This window comes from Pocillopora damicornis, chromosome 1 (genome assembly GCF_964200805.1).
Source record: "Pocillopora damicornis chromosome 1, jaPocDami1.2, whole genome shotgun sequence".
In the NCBI taxonomy this organism is placed as follows: Eukaryota; Metazoa; Cnidaria; class Anthozoa; order Scleractinia; family Pocilloporidae; genus Pocillopora; species Pocillopora damicornis.
Window position 1 is genome coordinate 21,271,192 of NC_142670.1, and position 21,432 is coordinate 21,292,623.

Below are 21,432 nucleotides of genomic sequence, written 5' to 3' on the forward strand. Positions count from 1 at the left end.
TAAGCACGTTTAAAAAAAATTTGGCAAACTTAAATTAAACTTGAAATAAAAAAGTTTCCAAACGCTTGATTTCGCTAAGTACCTTACGTAGTGTCTACAAGACATAAATGTTATATAAATGACACCTTTGTAAAATTTAATGCTTAGGTATTGCATCGCTTGCAATGGCTATTTTACTTCCCTGGTTAGTTTTATCATTATTAACATTATCAATATGTCATTTAAGTTAGCGTTGCTATCATTATTCTAATAATAATAACAATTTCGGTATGAGAACATGTAAAGTGTGTTCATTAGTAATGTAGTTTGCACAAGCGATGTAAAGCTGCCAGTGTGTGCACGTAAGCTGCTTGTACGTGCATGTTAGGTATCTGTGTAAGCAGTGTAAACTAGATTGGTTTACTAAGTTATGCTTATTGTTATGTAATTTATGTTAGCCTCGTAACTTATGTAGTTTGTAAGTACTGTGGAAGTAACTGGATGAAATAAATTTAAAAACCCTATGGACAGATAACTGTGCCATTGGCCACTGATAGGTTTCTCTTTGGGAAAATTTTTGGCAAATTTTAATGGCTAAATACTCTCTTCAGACATTGACAACGTCCAATTCAGAAAGGACAGTGTCTTCCAATCCAGGAGTAATAAATATTTTACTTTTTTTAAAGGATGTTGGTTCTTTTTCCACAATGGAAATTTTTACTTCTGAAGTTGTGCGACTTTTAGTATTCATTTTTATCAAAAAATTGGATAAAATCAGTTCACTTGGAAGGAAAACGTTTGTCTCACAATTTCATTGCTCATACATTTCATTTAAGTTATGTACATGTGTTTGCCAAACTTTGCGACGAACAAATAATTCTTCTAACCTTTCCATGGAAAGTTCCTCATTATTATGAGGTATACGAAGAGTCCGACGCAAAATGAAGTTCCGGTATCCAGGAGGTCAAATTATCGTTGCTCACCTCGGAATAGAGACATCATGTAAAGGCGGTCGTCATTTCTCTGCGAATTAAGGGAGTTTCACTAGTGTAAGAACATCTGCTTCCAAAATAGATTAGATATGTCTAAAAAGATTTTAGAATGTTATCATTACTCCTTGATAGATCTCAGGGTCTCGAGGAATAACTGCGTTGATATCATTTCTTTCTTCTTTCTCACAGGTTGATTACTTTTCCTCTCATAAAAAAAGGCCTCTTGTCTTTCATAATTGCTGCTGATAATAACTAAAAAACTGCCTCTCTACATAAGAAACTCAATTCACTGCATAACCTACGATTTGTATTAATTATTTCCAATCTTGCAAAATAAAAGCCTGATGTTTTTAATTTCGAGGGCTACACAGAAACAAGCAATTATCTATGGAAAACATGTCTACCATTTTCTGTTTTTGCAGTGACATTTTCGAAAAGTGTTGTTTTTCCCGGAAGGTCAGCATGTTCCTTTGATGTTAAATCTATTAAAAGTGAAAGGCTTCAGTCACGCTTATTTGACAGGTTACCAAAAAAATAAGATTGGACAATCCTTCGAGAATGCCGTAATACATCGATGACTTGTTCTGACTTATCGATAGCGAAAATAGCCTGAAATCATCGGAGGGGTGCATGTTTTTTCTTGGTTTCACTCAAATCACTTCGAATAAACCACCATTACAGTATGTCGTTTTTAGAAGAGAGATTATATAGCCCATTGTATCTTCGTGTTTGCTTTAATATGTCTAGAAGACATAACACTCGTTTCTTCCTTATAATGCTGGAATGAGAAACAGCCCTTCGCCCGCCTGTGAAAAGGAAAAAATGTTCTTGGGCGGCAAGCACATGATGTTCAGCCTCCAGTCCCTGAGAAGTGATCGCCTCGGATTCTCCGTTTTTCACTTTATCCAGCTCGTTCAGACCCTCCAGCAAATCCCCGCTGATTTCTTCTTTTATTTCGTTCCGTTCTACACTGTCTGGAACATGTGCTGACTCCAGTTCATCTGCATCGCAAACCAATGATACTTCTTGAGTTATTGTCTGGTTCTTGAGAGACGTCTTCAGTAGTATTTGTCATCCCACGTACAACACCAGTACATAAATCACCTTGACAAGGATTACAAGAACTTTTTCCCGAGCGGTCTCATAGTCAGCGGAGGATCATCAGTAATCGGCTTTTATTGGAACTCCTGCCTTAATACAAGGTCTATTTTTTAAAAGCGGGTGTACATTATAGGTACGAAACAGACGTTTTAACTCCTTCGTTCCCACGAGTGGCCAAAGGATTTCCCCTCACAATATCAATCTGTTTCCTTTGGGTACTAATAATTTTCCATCTAAAAGGATAAACAGAAAGTTTTTGCTTCACATTCCTCAGAGACTTCCACCAAATAGTACTCGCTGGCCTTCTTAAGCAACTGAAACTTCTTGACTATTAGTCCCAGCATGCAATATGCAGTCTTGGACGATAAGGGAATGGATCGGCAGTGTAACGTCTTCATACCCATGAAGACATGTGACATCTGGAAAAAAAAAACAAAACAAAAAAAACAGTGAAATGAATGAAATTAATAGAGCATAGCACGACCTATATATCTCAGCTGAACAACGAGTGACCATAGTGATTTTAATGCCCTCCGAATGGGTTTGGAAAGCGGTAATTTTCACAGGAGAAAATCTGTCCTCTAAATTACTCAATAACCATTTAATACGATAATTGGCCTGTAAATATCAAGATTAACTACGCGTTACGTCTTGAGCCGATGACAAAAGAAAACTTAGGCTCTGTGCTACTGAGTGGGGAGAGGTATTGTTCTAACTTCCAGTTGAGTGAGGTATTGTAAGGTATTGTAACTACTAGTTGAGAGAGGTATTGTAACTTCTAGTTGAGAGAGGTATTGTAAGGTATTGTAACTTCCAGTTGAGAGAGGAATTGTAAGTCCCAAGAACTCAATACAAAGAGCCTTACCAGAGTTTGAACCCCGACTGTTTGCCATAAAGTCCAACCATTTGCCTGCATTTCTCTCACTTCTCAATCACTCCTTCATCCCTGCACCCTAATTCAAAGCGCTTTTTGTCAGGATCAGCTTAACGACACTGACAAAACAGAGGGCATCAGTAAGATCATGACGTAAACCTGAAAGGAAAGTAAGCAGTTTACATCAATGTTAATGACAACAAACAATATATTTTTGAGGAGAGGGACGATAAAAATTCAAAAACTTATCGGCTAGGATTCTTGATCAGATCCTGATTGCTTTAAAGGAGGATAATACTGTCGAAATACTGATACATAACGATTTATGTATCGGACATTGCTACAAACTTTGAAAAACAGAAGCTTGATGTGCATCAAATTCTCGTGACCAATCTTACAAAAGGAATGGAAAGGATTAAGGAGAAATACTATTCTGATAAAGCGGAGCAAAAAATCAGCAAAGATGTTAATTAAGATTAAAAATGACACTTATAACAACACCTTTCAAAGCTTTCCCTTTTTCATTTTGTGTTTATTAACACAACATGCAAAGGCAGCCACTCGTTGCTTAGTGGATCTGGGGAATTTTCAGTTTTTTTAAGGGCACGGCCTGTTTCGAGGAGAGTCACGGTAAGCTCTGTCTATACATCCAATTGGAGCTGGTGATCAATTAACAGTAACGTTTGGAGGAGGGAAATTTGATAAATCGTGAACTGTCTTATTCAAAACCAAGGACTTCCAACAGGAACATGGAATAATCTGTCAATTACACGTCTACTAAAATAGGCTCGTAATTAGAAGATATGTTTATTTCATGAGCAAAGTTGCCGGACGTTTTATATTAGTAAAAGGACCATTCAAGAAAGATATTTTATCTTTCTGTAGGAGAAAAAGAGAAAAATACTCTGAATATATTTATTGATCCTATGAATTTTGAATGTGTTGAAGAAATATCTAAATGAGCTTCAGGCCAGGTGTCTGCTTGCCCTGCTAAGTTTTTACATTGTAGAGATGTAGATCTTCACCACCCGTAACCAACATGAGGAATCATTTTTAAAATAAAATAATGCTGACATATGGAATCAACGATTTACATTTTCATCGTTGTCTATTTGTTAGGAGACATAGCTTCCATATATCTACCGAAAATTTAAAAAAATTGCATTGCAAACGAAATGTACCAAAACTTCCGTTCTTTCATTTATCTATCAATCATTCAAGACATCCATCTCTTTTCTTTTATTCTTTTTTTTTCTTTTTTCTTTTTTCTTTTCAGAACGCCTGCGGTAAAAACCTACCGTGTCAAAATAATGCAACTTGTCAGTCCGGTTTCACAATCAAGGGATATCGATGCTCGTGCCCCCTGGATTCGAAGGAGAACATTGCGAAAAAGGTTAATTACAGAATGTGCTGATAAGAACAAAACTTTCGTAGGGTATTTAAACCACCTCCAGTTTATATATTGTATATTATATTATATAATTGGCCGTCAAGTGCATATCATAACGGAAGGCAACCGAAGCCAATCTTTGACGACTGATATCCGGCTACAGTTTGGAATGGTGTCTAGAGAGAGATTCCGCTGCAGTGGAAGTTTTGGTTTAGTCTAAATTAATAGTTCATTTGTCACAATGATAACTTACTTAATGCTTTTTCACCTCATATCGAGTTTAAGAAATGAATGTATATCTCACTCGTGTAGCCACTACCGAATTTTTCTTTTCTTTCCCATTTTCATATATGTTGATGAATGTCAAAAAAATACTCACGATTGTCACCTGAACGCTACTTGCCGAAACACAAATGGGTCCTTTGTGTGCACCTGTTTATCTGGATTTAAAGGAGATGGATGGGAATGCACAGGTAAAGGCCTTTATATTGTAATTGCCTCGTTATGACTTTGAGAAATGTGAGTTTGCTTGTACCTTCCTTCTTGGTTTGTTTGTTTGTTTTGAGCAAGTAGTTACCCTTTCTGCAATTTTTGGCCAATGGCAGAAAATGAAAATTCTTAATCCCATTTGAAAGCAAGAGGACAAAATGCTGAACATTTTCGTTGACCAGCTTTCTCTTTAATAGAACATGGCGGCCAACAAGTCTCTAACGACAACTGTCGCACTCAACGTTCAAAATAAGAAGGTTTATACATGTATCATACTCCAAGAATCGCGAAGGCCTTGCATGATTTTTTCACAATGATGCATAAATGATCCGTAATTTGAATTATTATAAGGCTGTGTCTCGAAAAGATTGAAAGCAATCAAACAGAATAATCTGATTGGCTAAAATAGATGTTGACTGCGGTTAAGATTTTCCTAGGTGATTCGTTAGAAAAAAAAGAAGTTAAGTAACAAGTTTTTTTTTAATCTTTCCTTGAATGTTCCCTGCCTAAATCTGTTTCGAAAAATACAATAAAAGAGATAGGTCACCGTGCTTGTTTGCGAGAAATGACAAGCCAATCTTATTCCAATTATGACTCCACTAGTACATTTTCATGCCCCTTCTTTCACGGCACATTTTTCGGTAGCTGGAAGCAGGGGTTTTCAAAATAAAAATTTGTAAGGAACAATTCGATATACAATTTGTGGAAAAATCACGTAATTTTAATCGACAAAACGTTCCTCGAATAGTTGTTTCATTGTTATCATCAAATAACGGGCTTTGTGCACGCTTTTAGCTATATCTTTTTTTTTGCCTTAGATGATTTTTTTAATTTCCCCAATTTAAAGGGGATAATTTATAGACCAAAATTATTCAATGAATAAGGTCACCGTGTTCGATCAAGAGCATCTTTCAAAGACCTCTTTCCAAGGTCCATTGATTGAAAAACAATACTGTGTTCTCGGAATGCAAGCGCGCTTATTCGCCTGATTATGTGATTTTTATGCGCTGTACAGGATGCCCAGTGCAATACTGACAGCAAGATTCAATTTGGTTTGTTCACTTCAATAATTAATGAAAGAATATTTGCACAAAATTAGGAAGCAGGCAAGAAGAATAAGGGAAACGTAGGCAAATTTGAATGTAGCCGTTGACGCTCCGAGCAAAGTCGAAGTTAAAAACTTTTGCAGGCAAAAATCCAAGAACGCTTATTTACGAGTGACTTAGACGGAAGGAAAAAGATTCGTCAGTCACTGGAAAAATTTCGAGGGAAACTGTATTAACCAGCAAAATTTTCCAAGGCCCAATGAGCGAACGATAAATTACCGTGACACTCACTTAATCAAACTCCTCTTCTTGAAGTTCTTTCCCTAAGGAGTCGTATACTTCAAACACTTTCGGAATTTTCTGTCAAATTTACGAGAATTCAAAGCTAAAATCATAGGTGTACGGGCATTTTTTTGCCAGGGGGGGGGGGGGGGGGCGGTGAACCATTTGCCCAAAAAATTCTCACAAGTTGCCCAAATTTTACGAAACAGTCGAAAGGAAACGAGGGTCATACGATGCACTAACAATGGCCTACATATGAAGTGAAAATATTCTTACCTATGAATCTATCATATGAGCTCAAAAAACACTTTAAAACTTAAAAGAAATAACTGTCTCTGCCATTTCGACGACCGAAGATATCAATGATACGATCCATGTCATTGTTGACTACAGAGTTGGCATACGCCCTTTCAATGTTGATAAGTGCAATGTTACTGACACGTTGTTGCCTCATGGTGCTGCGGAGGTAAGTTTTCAATCTGCGTAACGCACTGAATGATCGCTCTGCTGAACACAATGTAGCAGGTATCACTGCAAGGATATGCACCACACTGGAAAACTCTGGAAACATATCGAATAGATCATTCTCGCGCATTGTCTCTAGCATTTCTGAAACAGTCATTTAGCCCAATCCGCGCACATGACGAAAACTCGCGTACATTTTCTGCTCGGCTTCCAGAATCTCGCCGTCGATGTTGTAAAACTTAGCAATGCGGGAGAAGCTTTCTTTATCAGGTTTTTCACTGTGGCAGATATTTCCCAAAGCAAAGAGGATTTCCTGGTCATTTCCGCTAAACCTGAGCTCAAGCTTGGACAGCAGCTTGTCGATGGAAGCATAGTAGGTGTTAATACGATGGTGCGATTCCGGTGTCAGCTGCGTTTGTCGTTGCGCGTGTTCACCTATAAGGGCTTGAAGGCGGCGCGATGGCGTCTGTCTGGGTGCTCGTAATTCAAACTAAGAATTGGTCAGCCACTTCTTAATTTTCAGACCCATTGCTGATGCTAACTGCCATACGCTGTTGAAACTTTCTTCGTTCCGACACTGGCGTAGGGTCTGAATGCTCATGTCGGCATTTCTACGAGCGGAGATGACGTCAACCGTCTTCCCCTGAAGATATCGACACAAACTACTGGTGTTGCTCAGGATTACTTTCAACAAACACAGTCCGAAGATAAACTCCAAGTCACAAATGGCGGTCAACAAGGCTCTGCTCTCAGAGTAGGTTTTCGGATCTTTGTCTGCAGACAGCGTGAGCAGGGCTTTTACAATACGTTCCATTTGCCCGTATACGGCTTTTACGGCTTCCCACCGGCATGACCATCGCGTGGCACTCAATGACTTCAGCGTCAGTTTCAGATCCTCGCCTTGTACTTCTGTGTCACTAAACAGGGCGTGTCGTTTGGGACTCGCATCTAAAGAGTTGTGCAGAGCCTGGATAGTCCCCAAAGCGTTTCGCAGTGGTTCAATCTGTGTCATAGTATCCTGAAGTGCGAGGTTGAGCACATGTCTGTAACGGTGGACGTAGATTGCCCGTAATGGTGGACGTAGATACCGAACGGGGAGCACTCTTCCATTCTTGTCGAGAGTCCTTTGTGTACACCGTTCATGTTGGCAGACCCATCGAATGCTTTACCAACAATGTTCTTTCGGTCAAGATTGAGGTCAGTGATAGAGGACTTCACCAGTTCATACAGTACTTCTCCTTCGGTTGATTTCGTGGAGTAGAAACCAATGAATGCTTCCTTCTTCGTTTCATTCAGCGCGAAACTAAGGCAAAGTGAAACTTGTTCTGTTCTGCTAATGTCTGATGTTTCATCCAAGATGATACCATACCATCCGCTGGCTCGCACATCGTTTGTGATACGCTCGCGAATGAGATCGGCAATAATTTGTAGCAGTTCGTTTTGTATCACGGGAGATGTCCACTGCGCGTGCTTCTGAAGCTGGCTATCGAGTTTATCCTTTAGCCAAGCTATGTCCTTGCACCGCAAGTGAATTAGTTCCAGAAAATTACCTTTATTTACATCACTGCTATTAGTCAAACCATCACGTTGTTCATCGTGACCACGCTGGGCGATGTTCTGCAGGGCCGTTAACATGAGACATTCAATGATAACTTTCAGGTGGTCACGATTTTCCTTCACATCTTGCTTGTGTGATTCCTGGAGTTTGCTCAGTATTGAAGTATTTGTCTTCTTATTTGCTCTACTATCAATCCATTTCGCCATGGCCGTTTGATAGTTCTCACTCTTGTTGAGTTTAGTAAGACGCGCTGGCTTCTTCCAATTGTCAAACGTGAAATCGTGGGCATTCAAATATTTCTGGCATGGGTAGCAGCACGCTTTCTTAGTTTCAAAGTCGTAGCTCAGCCATGGATATCGTTTGTACCAGGCTGGGTTGAAATCTCTAGAAAAAGATTCACTTCCAAATTTTTTTGGGTCGTAGCACTTCAAAATCGGTTGCTGAGGACTCTCATCTATATCACTGGACTTTAGGCGAGTACCACTACATAAATTTGTATCCAATGACGAATTGTGCGCACCATCCACGATATCTGACTTATCTGGAGCACCATTATCCGTGATAGCTGACTTAAGTGACTTTTCTGGAACACGATTATCTATGACAACTGAAATGGACATATCCCTATAAGTACTATGCACGATGTCAGAGTTAGCACCGTTATCTACAATATCTGGAGCACTAGTACTATTGTCAGCACCATTATCTATGCTTTCCATATCCATGATCTCTGACGTATCCGAATTACCTTTATCCATGATTTCTGATTCATCCGTCAGACCAGCATCCATAGATTCTGACGTAGCTGGAGCACCATTATTCACTTGAATCACCTCGATTTCTGACTTATTCAGGGCAGTATCTGAAGAATCCACCACTATATCTATACGGCTGTCATTTTGAAGATCTGAGCCAACGTCTTCGGCGTCAATTTTACTGCATTTAACCGTATTGGTAATGGTTTCATCGCCGCCAGCGAAACCTAGTTGCGATTGATTTGGCGCACGAGAAATAGTAAATTTAACTTTCTTGCCTATATGCTTGGTTCTTGCATGAGCGTCTTGGTATTCGGCAACGATTTCTTTTTTGCATTCGGAGCATTTAACACGATGGCGATAGGCCCGTTTTCGTTTCCTTGATGCTGGATTCGACATGTCTAATATGGGACAAGGAGAGTTCTACAAGAAAATGCATGCAAGTTGCGTATTTGTTTCCACTGTCACGTCACTTTTTACGAAACTACAGGCGTGAATCTCACTGGCTTTACGCACGTAGAGCCCATAGTAAAGCCAGTTAAATTCACACGAGACAGTGGTTGCCTAGCACGTGACCCAGATCTTCTGAAAGTCTCCAGTCGATAATCTACAATATGATTCTAGAAAGCTATGCCGAAATTGATTCTAATAAATTTACAACACCAGCTAGCACAGTGCAGTAAAGTATGTACAGTGCCCAAAAACAAAAACAAAAAATACAAGTACGTATTTCAACTTATGATCCCCTTTACTAACGACCAAAAGCTCGTCACGTGCTAGGCAACCGCTGTCTCGTGTGAATTTAACAGTTTCCTCTGTCGCGTAACTTTTTACGAAACTACGGGCGTAAATTTAACTGGCTTTAGGCACTTAAAGCCCATGGTAGAGCCAGTTAAATTCACACGAGACAGTGGTTGCCTAGCACGTGACTCAGATCTTCTGAGAGTCTCCAGTCGATAATCTACGATATTATTCTACAAAGCTATGCGGAAATTGATTTTAATTAATTTACAACACCAGCTAGTGCAGTGCGGTATAGTACAGTACAATGCCCAAGAACAATCACAAAAAATAGAAATATGTATATCAACTTATGACCCCCCTTACTAATGACCAGAAGCTCGTCACGTGCTAGGCAACCGCTTTCTCTTGTGAATTTAACTGGCTTTCCATTTTTAAATTCAGGTAAAAATAGAAAATATCTATCTATTTCAATAAAAAACTTGAAAACATCTTTAAAAACTGGCTTTGCCCAAATTTCTCTTGCTGCCCAAAAAATCTGAATTGCCCAAAATTTTTTTTTTGGGGGGGGGGGGGGCTGCAGCCCCCCTGCCCCCCCGACCCGTACGCCTATTTTAGCCTAAAATAGTTTCATTCACATGGTGCTGGCACTTACCACAAGTTTCAACTTGACTTTTGCTAACGAGAATTTTGATTGGTTTATGTGTTGTCAGATGCGCGATTTGATTGACTATTAGGAAACACTATCGTCCAGAGCATGTACTGATAAAAAAGATATCAGTCAAGTTATAAAAAAATATTTACCTTCTTCTATAATGTTATTGGAGAGATATGCTCATAATATATAAGGTAATATGTCCCCTGTTTACATTCTCTTATTTCTCGAAAGTTATGCTGCGTGTCGGGTTTGCGTAACTTTCTCAAATTCTTCCAACCTCCTCTCGTGTTTAGGTGAGAGTGTATAAACACGTAAAAAAGATTCGAAAAAATGCATCGAACCATTACAGAAACAGACAATGGCATAACTTTCTTTTTACAAAATTCTCAGTTATTGAATTTTTGCTCCTCGAAAGAAGAATATTTTCATATACACGGCTAAAATAGGCCTGTGGCAGACCTTCCAGCTGTTGATTTTCATCCTCAGCCGCGAGAAATACCATTACCTAGGTCAAGTACGTAACTTTCGGTTTTTCTTTTCTTATCTAGTTTTACTTCCGCTTTTAGGAAAGTTTTAGCGCCACTGTCTGTGAGAAATACGAATTTTACGGTGCTATTAGCTGCCATAATCCGAGAAAATCTCGACAAGCGACCCTGGATTGAGAACGGCCAACGCTTTGCCTTTTATTTACTAACCTGACACAGCTGATTAGCGATATCAACCGCATGTAAAAAAATTATCGTGATATTATACGCATGCTGTTACGGGGCGGGAAATCCTTGTAAAATACCGACGTTTATATAATTATTTTTTTCTTTGAGCTTCCTTATAAAGAAATATATTAAACATCGCATTAACCGAAATTCAACTTTTTAGCCGATTCGTGCTATAATTACAGAAACCTGAGCGATGCTGATAGAAAGAGCACTTACGAAACACCCTGCGGTGGTGAAAAATGTGACGACGAATCCTCATCCATAATATTCGGGGAATGGTATCGTTTCGTTGGGGATACAGGAACAAAAATGCCAACCCAGTGCGTACCGGATAATAGATGTGGTGCGGTCTTCTCAGGCTGGCTGATGGTGAGGTTTCTTCCGGGGTCTGCTTTACCAGAGGTAGAGAATGTTGCAAGAAATCAATTGACATAAATGTGAAAGACTGGGGATCCTACTTTATTTACAAACTACTAAAGCCACCTGCTTGTGATCTGCGCTACTGTGGCACATACTGAATGCTGTAAGCAAGTCATTCTGCACAGCGAAAGGATTCACACAAGTACATTAATGTATAACAGGGACTTAATGAATTTCACATGATCCACTGTTTATGGTTAATATAAAACAGTGAGAAGTTTGAATAGAGGAGTACCATTGGACCGCGTAGTTTGATCTTTCACGTAAGAGAACTCATGAGAAGTTGTGACTCGAGGTAGTAGTAATAGTGACTGACCTTTCTCTAGCCTAAGCGGAAATCATTATTAGAGGCGACTGAGCAACTGTTTTTATCCGAGTATTAGAACAGACCCCCCCCAGCCCTCCCTCAGCTAATGTCAAGAACCATGGGCATTAGTAAGCTTCCAAATAATCTTAATTTCATCTCTATCTATTCCAATCAAAGCGCTTCACTAAGTAAGTCTTAAGCACAACTTTGAGCATTGCATTTTGCTTATTACTAAACGTTTTGAACTCTTGTTGTTTACTCAGGTCGTTACAAACTAAAGCAGCTTTTGATGCCCAAGCCTTCTTTACATGTAGTTGTTATTCTGTCGAAAAGCCTTCACCGATGGGTCACGGCGATCCGTGATTATAGGCCAATTGTTTATTATGTTTAGTCATGCATCATCATTTACAAGGATTTCTAAATCGTGTTAGGTGCGTTATGGATGGAGTCTGAAAACAATTTCTAGAATTTTTAGTCACTATGACATTGATAATCGAACTTTCTGATGACATAGCATGGAAAACTAAAACATTCTATTAGTTCATGTAGTTATGATCTATTTCTACCACAATAGTTGTGTTGTAAGATTCGAATAACCAAATATTTTAAAATACATTGTGAATGCATATAAGGACTAAGCTAGGAGTAGTAGTTCTTTTGTCAGAAAATACAAAAACAATACTAAGAAGCTCTACCAAAATATTGCTTAGTACTGCGATATACTTCAAAGATTGCGTATTTTGAGGCAAGAGTGGGTCTTTGACGTCAGTAAAGAGCTAAGTTATAATCTGTAGTGGGCTCAAGTAAGCTTAAAGGAGTATTGCCTGTAGGAGTATATCGCCTAGAGGAGTAGCTCCTGAGAAAGAATCATTATAAGTTGTTTAATAAAATAGTTTAAATTTTAGGAGTATAGTATTCCTTATTTCGACCAAATCATACCTTAACAGGTGAATCTTGTAGGAAAGCGTGTTGAGTGAAATGGGTAAAATCTCAATGATGTCTACGCTAGTAGCTCTTCTACAAGCCTTTATAACAAACAAAACAACACCAGAAAGAGGTCAGAAATGACGACCAGTTAAAACCTGATTAAATAACCTTTTCAAGCTTATTTGTGTGTATGTGACCGGTAACAGAGAAGGTGTGATCTGTTACTCTGGTTGCTTTTGTTATAACCGACACTGAACCTAATTAAGACAATTAGCACGTCTAAGTAATCATAAGTTTACGTGTCTCTGCTGCAGTTATCAATCTACATGACTTTCCCAAAGGCCATACCCTCCTATCGCCTGCTATTCAAATTCTCTTCATGTAATCAGTTTAAGGTTACATGAGACAATGAATTCTCACTTTTCAGACGTCAGTAAAACAAAACCGATTCCACTGTTACTTTCGGGTGTAATCTTCGGAGGGATTTCCCAATTTTAGGAAGTGAGAGGATGAGATTTCATCTTGAATTTATCAAGAAGAATTTCTTAGAGAAACAGTTCGTTGATCAATTCTCCCTTTAGTCAATTATTTGATAGGAAAGATCTTTTCAAGAAATCTCAAAGAATTGGTATCTCTGAGACAAAACTAAGCGATGCAATTGACTTGTTATCAACATATCCCGGGCAATAATAAACTATCAAACTTAAATGACGTTTCAAAAATTTATTCTCAATAGTAATGATTACAACTATTTTAAGATTAATTCTTAAATTTGTAGTCGGTCCCTGTGCACATGTGATCTGCGCCACTGTGGTACAGACTGACTTTGAGGAATATAACTCCACGTGAAAAGAGGACTCATGAATCGCTATCGAGGCAGACGCCTATCACGAAATTAACAAATTTTGTTTCTCATCATAATCATTGCTTCCATTATTTTAACTTTGGTGACCATCCGATAATGTGGAATGGTGAAATCTCAAGGTTGATCCGCTTTGCCACGATTAAAACATTTGACCAGTGTTACTAGACGATTCACGAAAAACATTATGGCATCATCTATATAAACAAAATCGTTTTGAACGAGCTGTGAACTGTGCCTGAGTGGTTCGGACTAAATTTGAAGCAAATAATTGCACGTAATCAGAGGATTCATATATAAATGCATGCATGCAGATGTGTATCCTCCCCTCAGTCCTCTCCTTATTAACATGACGCAGGTACTCAGATCTTATTTGAGGGTTAAATGTTTTTCCAGGGTCAAATTGGCAGTTCGAGCGCACAGGGCAAGTTAAGGACGAATTAGACTTAGAACATAGTAGCTCATTGAACATGGCGCATTGCCTAATTTAAATAACGCTTTGACACATATGACCCTCTTACAATATAAAAGTAAAAATAACACAAATCATGAAATAATTTACCAGTGTTACTGCCTTGTTGCCTTATCTATGACCATCTCGTCTCTCGGGAAGACCCAAAACCATTTCACCTAGAGTGCTTGCGCCCTTGGCTATCTGCTCTCAGGCTCTCATAGCTTCTAAAATTCGTAGAATATTAGATTTAAATGTAAATTTCCAGCACTGACTATTATGAATTTCACAGCGACGTCTTCTGCTTTTCCTTGTTTCCCTCTGTTTTGTTTTATTTTCGTAAGGTGCGTCTATAAACGAGTCTATTTAGCCGTTCAGACATCTTTGCGAGAAGAACTACACGTAAATATGTGACTGATAAACTTATATCACTCACACTTCCACTGACTTCATAATCTTTCAGCCAAGGAAGAGCTACGTGCATTTATAACCCAAAATAATTGATGATAAAAATAAGTTTCCGACTTTCTCCTAAGCTTAAAGAAATGAACGAAATGTGAAATAACTGACGTTGTTTCCCAATTTCTTTTCATCTGCAAGGTGTTTCACCGGCTTAATTTGGATTGAGAGGGAAGCAAAGGGGGTTGATAATCTTGAATTAATGAAGGTTGATAAAGTTATCAGAATTTGAAAACAAAGTATATAAATAGGAATCCTGTGTCCACAAATAAAATGAGCTTCTCATCTTTCTCGATTTAAACTTGACGTGCGGAGAACAAGCTTTGAACCTGTTCCTTTTTCAGACACCTCATTAATTACGTCAAGCCACATCCTTTATTCCATGTCCACTGGCTTCAGGGACGGCAAAGGAAGAGTAAAAAAACAATATTTTGACCTTCTGGGAATAACCGTTACAACTTGTGCTTTAGTCGATCATCATGTGGTCAAAAAATTTTAAAAACCTAGAAGCACAATTATTATAACATTGTTTACAATTATCTCATTAGCAAAATATTTCGCATGCTGTTCAATCGATCGAGCTTGTATTAATTAACACTTTTTCAATGAGTTTTATTTACTTTAATCAGATCGAATGCCGCCTAAGCTAAATTCTGAGCCAATAGAAGCTCCTGCAAGTCACAAAGTCGCGAAGAAAATCCACATCTCCTTATTGTAGGATTAGAACTCTCTGCATACAAAAGAAGTAAATAAACATCAAAATATTTTTAGAAATCACCGACGATGATCCTACATAGCGACTCAACTTTGTCTTCACCATGGCTTCTTCCTCGAAATTTTACTTCTCGGTCGCCCTGTTGTCTTTATTGATAACTAAAGTTGCGGGTGAAGAAGGTGAGTTATACTTTCATTTCCTCCGAGCTGATATAAAATCATTACAGTTCAACTAAGTTAGACGCACATTCGATTTCATATTCTTTATTTTCGGTTTTTTTCCATAGATATAAAAGTAACATGGTCAACCAGAATTGAGACCATCCAGCCTTAACTCATCGAAACTCTTAGATAATTGTTGAAAAATTTTGATGTCACATGAACGATAAGCCAAAGCCGACATGTTGATTTTTGGTAAACAATAACACATATTTTTCTGTTGTTAAGACAACACAAGTTCTAAGCCGCCAATTGCAGCCCACGCATAAAAAAATGCAGGTCTTCATACTGTATGATTAAAATTAAAATGGACTCCTGGTTAGTTTTCTTACAATGCAAGGACGGGAGAAACTAGTGGGTGACAAAACTCCTCGCTATCGAGAGGCAACAAGACTCTTATTCGGTCTTCTCTTCTTCTTCTTCTCTATACGCTAATCACCCTGGGGGAGTTTCTTTCTCTACGAGTAATTAAGCAAAAGTTTAAAGTTCACAGCAGGCATGGACTTAATGTCTCATCCACATGAAATGAACTAACTAGTGAGATCACCAAATCAAGCCACGGCACAAAAACCCTTGTTCATCGTTAATTTTCCGAAATGGTGAAAGACTGAAAAATTCAACATCATACTAATGTTTTCTGATATCTGAAAACGGATGGCAAATTTACTGTTCACCCTCGGTAAAACTCAAGAAAAAGTTAATCAAGAGCTGATGTAGCTAGGCGAATACTACTTTGGCTAATTGGTAACAAAAAGGGTTGAAAAAAATTTATGTTTAGGCTCTTATTACTTGCGTCACATACGGGAGGGAATGATTCCAAGTAGTTCAATGGATTATTTGATTTGTGAAGTGGATTCAGCGACTGGAAGAACTTCTTCAAAATCGTTCTAGAGCAAGGGACCTTGGAGCTAAGGAAATTATGAGCGACAGAAGTAAATGTATACAGCTATTTCAATTTACGTTGTCGGATCAAAGCCTCAAGCCTACAAGACAAGACCGAAGGGGAATATGGGATCTTAATGAATAATTATCAGCAAAATTAACAATGCCTCGTCCATACAGCGAAGATCTCCGATGGCGAGCCATTTGGATGAAAGAAATGTTGGCAATACTAATTGTATTTTCAGCCTCCATGTCCATCTCGCGCCGACAACCCCGAAAGCCTAAAATTAATTCTAATCTACCCATACCGCCTTTCGGTCTTGTCCCGTACCCTTGAAGCTTTAATCCGACAACGTAAATTGAAATAGCTGTATATAAATGTCCAAATGGTTGACATTGTAAAACACCGATAAATATAGGAATACATGCCATTTTCCGCACGATAATCGAACGGCAAATACGAGAAAATGCGTGGGAATAACCGCATTCGGGTGGTGAACCGCCGATAACAACGCCTTTTCTCAACGCAAACAGCTGCAAATGCAAGAAAATATTGTATTTCAATATGTTGACCAACCCGTGAACGTTGAACGACACGTGTTTTTCAAGCGTATCTACGCATTTACTGTCCTAGAAAATGGAAGAAAACGCATCGTCTTCAACGGAAAACTTCTGTGAAAACAATGTTTTGTTACTGGGAAAACATCAGTAAACAACGGAATACAAACTGTTTTCCCGTCTGTTAACCGTACTCTTAACACCAGGAAAACAATCGTTTTCGTAGAGTTAACTATGGAGGAAAACTGCTGGATAATGGAGCGAATACTCCGATTCGCCGCCTCGAAAACACAGGGAGAACGTTGGGTTTTCTTTTCGGAAAATGTCAGAGAATGCGTGAATAATGCTGCGTTTTCAAATATTCACAACTTGTTTTCCGAACGGGTGATCACCATATTTTTTGCAGTGAAGGATATCAAAAAGCCCTCTCAATCAAAACATGATTGCTACTGTGAAAGACCTCTACTCAGCTCTATGCTACATGGAACCCAACTGCTATAACAAATTAGTGACCAGCGGATCTCCAGTGATCACAAAATGCGAACTGAATAATTCCACACACAATGAAAATCCTTCGGATCTAAAGTCTTGGACAAACTACAGATATAAAGGAACAATGGTGAGTACATTCTTATCCTATTTGCGTTTAGTTTATCCTTGTTGTGATTTTTGATGGTTGTTTGGTGTCCTATCATGGTCATGCGAATAACATAACTTATCATTTGGTGAATAATTATATCAAGTTGCTTAACTTCGGGTTGTTTAGCTTGTAAATGTTTCGATGGTAAGTTGTTTCGCTGCCATGTTATTTGGCTGGTTGCGCAATGTTTGTTTGCAATTGGTTTGCACGGTTGATCGGTTGCCTGGCTGGTTGTTTGGTTAATTTGATCTCATGTGACATTTCAATTTTAATTCAAAGTATCATTACCACTTACCACTTCAAATGGCAAGTATCTGCTTTTAAACCTCGTTTTCACACCAGAACACTTGTGGACAGACTCCATGCCAACAGATTTAAAGACAAAGGTTACATATGCCTTTGCCCACCTAAATACAAGGGCACCAGTAGGTAAAAAAGCATTTCTCATTTGGTGAAATACTTTTATGAAGAACTCTACCTCATCCTTTAAGTTATCTTTCGATGAATCCAACTGTCAGTCCTATTCAGCCACCGTTTAGTCCATCTGCTCCACCAGATGTCCGAATCCCCTTTTGTCCCTCCTGTTTTCCTATCCATCTATCTGACTTAGCGGCTGGCTGTCCTGCCGCGTATTCTTTTTACCCAACTCACATTTTTTGTTCAAATTCAATTCATCACATATGTACTGGTTCTTTTCCCAACAGTAAGATGGATACAGATGACGCCATCTACAGTTTGCTTTGGAGCAAGAGATGATTCGTATGGTTTCTTTAGAACTTCAAAAGCGGGTAACATCATTACATTCAAATTAACGTACAAATCCGGTTAGGCGACCTATCATTCATCGAACCCAAGCTATCAATCCAAATGGGGATGCCTTTGGAATCGTCTCATTCCCAACCAAATGGCCACGTTGATAACTGACAAAAACCGTAATCTTCTTCTCCCAAACAGTGATTTCCTATCAGATTATTACTGGGACACTGCAAGTTTTACAGCATGTCATAGGCCACAACCGAATCGCCACAACTGCTCTTTGATAATTTCTCTACCCCGCTGACGGTGTAGACGAACCAAGAACTTAAAATCTGGTACAGCGAGGACTTGTTCAAATGGGGTTATGGCGATAATGGGTACGAAAAAACGTGTGATGCAGTGTATGGTTAGTATGTTTGAGTTGTCGCCAAATTTGGAAAGTACATTGAAGAAGAGGGTGCAAAAATTGTTGTTCATTACTTCAATATTAGATAACTGTAACTAACTGCTATATGGCCTACCTCAGTATCTAGTTTGAAGACTACAGTCTGTTTAAAATATAGCAGATCGAATTGCTACACGTACTAGGAAATTTGATCGTATGATTGCTATCATAAAAAAAAATGCTCCATTTGCTTCCTGTTCGTCACGATATAGTTTATAAAATTCTTTCACTCTTCTACAAAGCTGTCAATGGAGCAGTGCCTTGCTACATCAGTGACCTACTTGATTATGGTACCTCTAAACGGACACTAACGTCCCCTTCTGGCGACCCCAAAAGCGAGACTAAAGACTTATGGAGAAAGGACGTTTTGCTATGGCGGCACCATGACTATGGAACTCGATCCCACTCGGAATAGGATCTAGTCTTCAATTGATAGTTTTAAAAGACATTTAAAAACGTATCTTTTTAAACAAGCTTATAACTCTTTTTAATTATTTCAGATGTTAAATATGTTTAATTATCCTAGAATTTTTAAATTAGTTTATTCCTATATATAGATATATTTTTTTCCTTGTCTTCCTTTCTTTTAGCTTGTTAATAATCCTAATGTAAAGCGCCATAGACAATTAGAGGATGTGGCGCTGTATAAATATCTTTATTGTTATCATTTATAATAATCTACGACTTGTTTCAGCGCTGTGAATGCATTTAATTATGACATCAGTAAAAAAAATACTCCACCATTAGAATGAAGGAAAAGAATGCTTGGCCTTGGAAACGAGAATTCACAAGAATGTCTTTTGCGATTTTACGATATGCACCCTAACTATATATATAGAGATGAAATAAAGAAAATTGAAAATATGCTACTCTACTTTCATTTTCCCTTTGCACCTCTTCTAACAGTGGTTGGCTTCCGGGTTTATGGAACATTTGAGAATGATTCTAGCGAATTATAAATTAAAATTCTACCTCTATTCTCTTCTGTAGGATATCTCAAAGTATTATCAGTTCTGCGAGCATTCGCCCTTTTTGAATTCTAATGATCAATTTGCTGCCCTAAACTCTTCCTGAAGAAAGAACTTACATTGATTTCCGAGGATACTTTGTCATTTCCGTTGTACTCGTAGGTTTTCCATGGACTGCATAATGATTTTCACATCCAGAACTAAATGATGCTCAGTGGTAAGTAAAGTAGGCAAAAAGGTAATTTAGTATTATCAACCAAGTTGATAAAGTAAATTGGCCACCGTTAAAAGTTTTAAAGCTGACGTTTCGAGCGTTAGCCCTTCGTCATTTGCTCTGACGGTAACAAATAAAATAATAAAGATGGTAAGCTTTTGAGCTCGCTAAAGAAATGGGGGAAGATATTTTTTCGTCTTGTCATGAGCGTGGGAATTCCCTATGAGGAATCGAAACTCAAATCTTCGGATTCCGCGCTCCGATGCTCTGCCACTGAGCCACAGAGACCCTATGGTGGGGCAAGGCCAATTACGAAGTTCGTATATGACACGAGTCCTGCATACTGTTAGGATCAGGATAACAAAGGTTACAAATAGGGTACCAACAGGGTAACAAATAGTCCCTTTAATTAATTGCCTTCATCAAGAAAAAATAATGGTCTCATTATTTCTTTTGTTTTATTTTTAAGTTTAAGTTCTACAGGAAAAGGAGTAACCAATTTCGTAGGTCACGTGTCACAAGTATATTATCGTGAGAAAATTTCGCGGGTAATTCGTCACGGGTAAATTGAAAAGACGTCGTTCAGTTAGAAAAAAAGCCGTGAGTAAAGGACACTGTCGAAATAAAATCTTCTTTTAATCTTATACCTGGAAGTTGAAAAAGAGATGGGGCAAAGAGAAGTCAGCTGGGAAGAGCTGAGAAGAAGGCAAAGGGCAAACAGCATTGAGGGCCTCTGGCCACGGCGTAGATGGACTGAATTATGGTAAATAGTAATTAAAATAGCAACACAGAATTAATGCCAACATATTTCTTACTTTTAAACTAAAAGAGTGATAATTCGACATGGACGTTTTCGCGAACTGATGGACGAAAGGTCTTGAATCCATGCTGTCCTTAAAGAACAGAATGGGTGGGTGAGTGCACGATTTTTTTTTCCGGCTTCCGTTATTCGATATCTCTTGCTATACAGATGAATAATTCAAACATATAGCACAACGTCTATCACATATAAATTTCAGATAGTAGACGGTTCTCGTTCTTTTATTTGTCGTAATGGCGGCTATTTTATCGCTTCAGGTTGTCGTTGATTTTCGATTTTTTAACGGAAATCTTCCATTTTGAGTAATAAAAATTGTTTCTAATCTTGGGGAATGCTGCTGGGGAAAAATTATAGTTGTACAACAACACATTTTGCAACTAATATCTTATTTTGCACTGTGACGCGGCATGTATTTTCAGAGTACAAAATGGATCTCTGTAATCAACAACAAAAAGGAATTATTTCACCCAACAATGACAACTTTGTTCCATAACTAGACCCTGAAATTATTTCCATTGCCTTGCTATTAAGATGGAGAAATGGCTGATTTTTATTCCTTCAAGTTTTTCTGGAAAAATTGAGCTTTTTTTACAATAAAAAACTGGTGTTGAAGGTTTACGAGTATCAAATTTTGAGACATTCAGTTTCCTTTATGTTCTAGAGACGTTCGTTGTAGTAGGATCTTGACTTAGTATGCATGTTCTCTTTCAGACATTGACAAATGCAGTGAAGCTCATGCCGTTT

The 21,432-nt window shown here is 38.3% G+C and overlaps 1 protein-coding gene across 1 annotated transcript; it reads right to left on the reverse strand.

Moving 5' to 3' along the window:
* Positions 1–7,029: 7,029 nt before the first annotated feature.
* LOC149052744 (uncharacterized) lies at positions 7,030–9,642 on the reverse strand. Its single transcript, XM_089203816.1, has one exon. It carries the CDS (start codon positions 9,328–9,330, stop codon positions 7,627–7,629), a length of 1,704 nt encoding a protein of 567 aa, XP_089059942.1. The 5' UTR covers positions 9,331–9,642; the 3' UTR covers positions 7,030–7,626.
* Positions 9,643–21,432: the final 11,790 nt, after the last annotated feature.